Raw genomic sequence first — 5,096 nt, forward strand, 5'->3', positions numbered from 1 at the left:
AAAAAAAAAAAAGTGGTATTATAAATTTGTACAATTTCATATGCCTGGAATTGCTTTAAACTAAAATTTTAAGTCAAAGGCACATCATCCCTTTTGTTTTAAATATTTTTGAAGTACTGTCACAAAATTATTCTACCTTTTTCACTACAGCTTTCCTTGTCTTCATCTAGGTTGTTGGAAGAGGAGCCTTTGGCGTGGTCTGTAAGGCAAAATGGCGAGGAAAAGATGTGGCCATCAAACAAATAGAAAGTGAATCTGAAAGAAAAGCCTTCATTGTTGAGGTACAGTATTTTTCTTTAAGAGGTTGCATCTAGTGTCTTTTGTATCCTGAATTTCTTCCAGTTACTGGTTGCTTATTCTTCATTGTCAAAATGCAGACATAATTTTAAAAAGGATGAAATTTAAAAATTGTGACTATAACATGAAATACTTTTGGACATTTTTACATGTGCTCTTGGCTGGCTACTTTAATTAGTGAGCCATCCTAATTAAAAGTGCCCAAGCATCACATGTATCAGCATCCCCACACTAAAAAATGGCAGCGGGGCACTTTCAACTAAAGCTTATCGAACGTGTTTTATTTCAGAGCACCCTACTGCCATTTTTTTCCAGCATGGGAATTCATGGGGATGCTGATACATGTGACATGGAAGGGTGCCAGAGAGCATCAATTTCTGTGCTCCAGCAGCTTGATTAATCAAGTTGGCTCTGACATGCTGGATTTCCAGAGTATCAGAACAGGCTCTCTGTGCATCTGTCGGAGGTTTGGTGCTTTTTTATTATACTCTGTTCTACAACTTCATACATTACAAATATTAATACTTTCAGTATTTCACCAGTGGAGGGATATAAAGTTTTTAACCTACTTTTATCTAACAAGGTTGAACATCAGACACCACAGTTTAACCAGTAAGAGTAGTATGTTAAGCAACTGTCATTGTTTGTGACAAATATTGTTAGATTGCAAAATGGAGTGTCCCTTGTTAAGGGCAACACCAGTAATAATAACCCAAACTAATAACCCTCCTATAAATATATGTTCTATGGTTTGATCTAAATGTAAACTGTGTATGTGAAAATAAAAATTGAGAATAAATGGAAATTTCTGAGTGGTTATGGTTTGAAATAAAATACAACTTTTGTATTGCAGCTTCGACAGTTGTCACGCGTGAATCATCCTAATATAGTCAAGTTATATGGAGCCTGTCTGAATCCAGTAAGCTATATTTCTTCAGTCTTGATCCTCTTGATAAAACATGCTATAAGCAAGCAGTAACACAAAAAATACATTCAGAAAATAGAATGCTTTAGTATTGTGGCTGTAAAATAGCAGTCATTTTATTAGTAGCTGGGCTCGTGTTAAAAGTAAATTAGAAAAGCAAACTAATTTCTGAATACCCATTAGCATAGGGGCGGGTAGTTATTTTGAGTGGAGGGCTGTTTGCTGAGTTTTGGCAAGCCATTGAGGGCCACATGATAGGCAGCCGGGGGCAGATAAATATTTTTTTTCTAAATTTTTTAGGGCCCACGTGGGCCGCAAAGAATGGCCTGGCAGGCCACATTTTGCCCACCCCTGCATTAGCACTTCATCGTGTTGCTTTTCCCTCTCCTTCCCTACACTGAGGGGGTTTTTTGGTTTTGTTTTGGGGTTTTTTTGTTTGTTTGTTTTTTTTATTGTCAAGTGTGGTGTGCACACACGTAACTTTACTCTTGTGGATAGTCCCATTAATTCTAAATCAGTGATAACAAAAATGAACAACCAAAAGATGATGCATATGACTGAAGAATCAGTGCTTTTTCATTCAGAAACTAATGGAACTCAGGATTCTGTCATTTGCCCTGCATTAATAGCTGTTGACACTACTAATATCCAAGTGGTTTAGCAAGTACTGTAACAGGACAGATTTGAAATTTGCAGCTTGGTAGGGTAACAGATGCATTTTATTCTGGTCTGGGGTATTTAATTAAATGGTTTGCCTTTGTGTTATGTAATAATAGATAGCAACCTCCATTGATGATCTTTTCTAATGCACTCCAGCAGTAAATCCCTTCTAACTGTAATTTTAGAGAAACTTTTGCATTTAGGGGCTATATAAAAGTGCATCATTTCTTCTTTCCTAACCTTTAATGGGAATTAAGTATTAAGTTGAGTCTGCATCTTGTAAATAAATGTGCCATGAGCTCAGGTATGGCACATTGCAGTTCATCTGAATGAACTTTTCTTTCAGATGACAAAATCTGTTGTCGGCCCCTACATTGCACTTTAAAGCTTCCCTATTTTTTGTCCCCTCCCCTCCAAAGGTGTGTCTTGTTATGGAGTATGCTGAAGGAGGTTCTCTATACAATGGTGAGTATCTTTTCAACATAGTGTCTCCCTGGAGCTGAACTACTAGTGTTAGGAGAATCTTTATGTAAAATTGGTTTAATGTATATTTTAAAGAACATTTTATAACCAGCATAGTTTAAAAATTCCTCTAACCCACTGATTTTTTTTTTCTTTTTTTTTTGTATCAAATTATAAATTTTGTGCAAGTCTTAGGCAGACAAAGTTCTTTGAGTAAATGGGACAGACCAACTAAGTAGTTGGAAAAAATGTTCTTTGCAAGCTCTTGGGCACAAACACCCTTCTTCAGGTGTAGGGAAAGTTTTTTGACTTCCCCATTTCTTGTTAGTTCCCTTTATGATCATTTAATATAGATTGTGCTAGATATACCTGAAAATGGGCTTCTTTTATCATATGACTAGTTGTTTGCATAGCAGAATTTTGTATATTAAACACCTTTGTTAAGGAATTACTGTTTAAAAACTTTGACAGTCACTATTTGGGTAATCTCTGTTGCTCAAAATATGTGCAAGATTTCAACAGCAATGTTGAAGGGCACGAGTAAATAACCATTTCCATTTCATAGAGCTTCTTACGGTATGCTGTTAATTCCACTGTATCTGTTGTAATATGCAATAAAGTTCTTTTTAGTTTGTGTCTCTGTTTTGCAGTGCTGCATGGTGCTGAGCCTCTGCCTTATTATACTGCTGCACATGCAATGAGTTGGTGTTTACAGTGTTCCCAAGGAGTGGCATATCTCCACAGCATGAAGCCAAAGGCTCTAATTCACAGGGACCTGAAACCACCAAAGTAGGTTTCTAATTAGTGTTTAAATTTCTCTCTCCCTACCCCTTGTAAATTAGAATTGGGTCTCTCATAATTTGTTACTTGTGTTGGACTCAGATGGAGCCTTTAAATGATAGTTTACATCTAATAAGTTCAGTGTGATCTAATCTAAAGGCCATGAAATTGAAATTTCAGTTACAAAATGAAAATGCGTTGTTTTGTGTGCCACTAACAGTATACTTTTCACTGGCTAAAAATGGACATCTCATTTAGGCAGTTCTTTTTGGTCCAAGTCAAAACCTGGGACAGAAGAGCTGCAGAGCCCTTTGGACCCTGTAGCTTATCCCAGAAATTAATGCCAGTTAACAGTAATAAGCTGTGACTTTTCTGGTGAAAAAGTATTAGCACATTTTATCTTGCAAACTTCCCAGGTACTGAAAGTGGGAAAATAGGCTTGTATGTCTGTAGGATCCCAAGACAAAAGGCTTTCTCCAAGGAGAAATGTGATGTCTGTTTTAAGCCTATACTGTTTTAAGCCTACACAGAAATAAATCCTATTCCTGTTCTTGCATCCTAATCCAATTCTCACATCATGGAAGTAGGTTTTTCATTAGGACAGTTTTACCAAACAAGAACATTTAAAAGGACTTGCTATCTACTATCAGTGTTCTTCCTTTTTAAGCAAAGGACGTGGGGGTTTGAGTCTTTCTTCCTTCCCAAATTTTGATGCATAGTATCATTGACTGCTTGTTTATTTATCCATTTCATCTGAAGAAAAGGTTGTGAGGTAGTCCTATTGAGTGTGTTGGTCATTCTTCTTCTGGCAAGGGATCAGCCATGATGTCAGGCCTTCTGTCTTTTGAGCTCATACAAAATGTTGGTGAACAAGCATCTGAATGATTTTATCACCCTTGGATGCTTAGTTGATTGATATAACTGTTCCTTAAAAAAACTATTTTTGTGTATAAAATTCCACGGCATAAATAATTAGTAAATTACTTTATTTTGTGGAGCATGCGTTTAAATTTAAAAGCAGTCCATATGCTTAGATAAACCACTAATACAACATAAAGGAATGGTAAGGGCACTTTATATATAAAGTATTGGGAATCAAGACCTTAAGATTCATTCTAACGAATGGCTAAAATAGTGATATTTTATTACAAGACTACTAAATTGTTTAATTTTGGGGTTTTCTTGACAGCTTGCTGTTGGTAGCTGGGGGGACAGTTCTAAAAATCTGTGATTTTGGTACGGCCTGTGATATTCAAACACACATGACCAACAATAAGGGAAGTGCTGCTTGGATGGCACCTGAAGTTTTTGAAGGTAACAAAGTAACTTATGATCTTGACTTTATGTACCTGCTACTTAAGGACATTTTGAGTGAGTTTTAAGTTTTATAGGAATAGGAATTAAGGAATAACCATGGTGAGAAATAGCCTTTTACTTTCATTTGAAAATTAGGGTTCAAACCTGCCATCCAAATATGTATATGAAAGAAATTTACATACATGTCAAGGTTTGATATTTTACTTTGACAAATGGCTAAACTGGATGGCCTGTAATAGTAAACCTGGGGTTGTGTTAGCATTAAGCAGCCTCCAATTATGTAAAGATTTGTACTGGTAATGTTATATACATCTTTATTGGGCTGACTTAAATAGTCAATTCAAGATGATGTCTGTCTCAAGGTAGTAAGTGTAACATGCCTAAAATTTACTGTGGATATATTAGTATTTTCCCAGTATAATATGGTTTCTGAGATTCAGAAATAACCTTAGATTCTTGTAACATTAAAATATCATTCCTTTTACCACATATTCTAATTGGCTTCAGTCTTCAGAGTTCCCTTTGATTCCAGCTCTGCCCTTAACAATGCTTTACCTTTCTGCAGCTCTAGCAAATTTACAAAGTTAAGGTCTATTGCTATTACCAGGGATCCTGGTTTTCTCTGATAAAAAAAAATCCCCAGTTTTTGGATTGA

The 5,096-nt window shown here is 35.9% G+C and overlaps 1 protein-coding gene across 5 annotated transcripts in view; it reads left to right on the forward strand.

Annotated features, from left to right (window-relative positions):
* Positions 1–5,096, forward strand: part of MAP3K7 (mitogen-activated protein kinase kinase kinase 7) — a 111,060-nt gene that overhangs the window by 46,946 nt on the left and 59,018 nt on the right. For 4 of the 5 annotated variants that reach the window (XM_019520198.1, XM_019520199.1, XM_019520200.1 and 1 more), the window contains exons 2-6: positions 171–281; positions 1,151–1,216; positions 2,302–2,347; positions 2,995–3,133; positions 4,314–4,438. In XM_019520198.1, the coding sequence (XP_019375743.1) occupies positions 171–281; positions 1,151–1,216; positions 2,302–2,347; positions 2,995–3,133; positions 4,314–4,438 (487 nt within the window). Of the gene's footprint in view, positions 1–170; positions 282–1,150; positions 1,217–2,301; positions 2,348–2,974; positions 3,134–4,313; positions 4,439–5,096 lie in introns of those variants that run through there. The other variant, XM_019520202.1, reaches the window with a different exon arrangement.

The sequence above is a fragment of the Gavialis gangeticus genome, unplaced genomic scaffold, assembly GCF_001723915.1.
Source record: "Gavialis gangeticus isolate Ggan-Ray unplaced genomic scaffold, GavGan_comp1, whole genome shotgun sequence".
Taxonomy (NCBI): domain Eukaryota; kingdom Metazoa; phylum Chordata; order Crocodylia; family Gavialidae; genus Gavialis; species Gavialis gangeticus.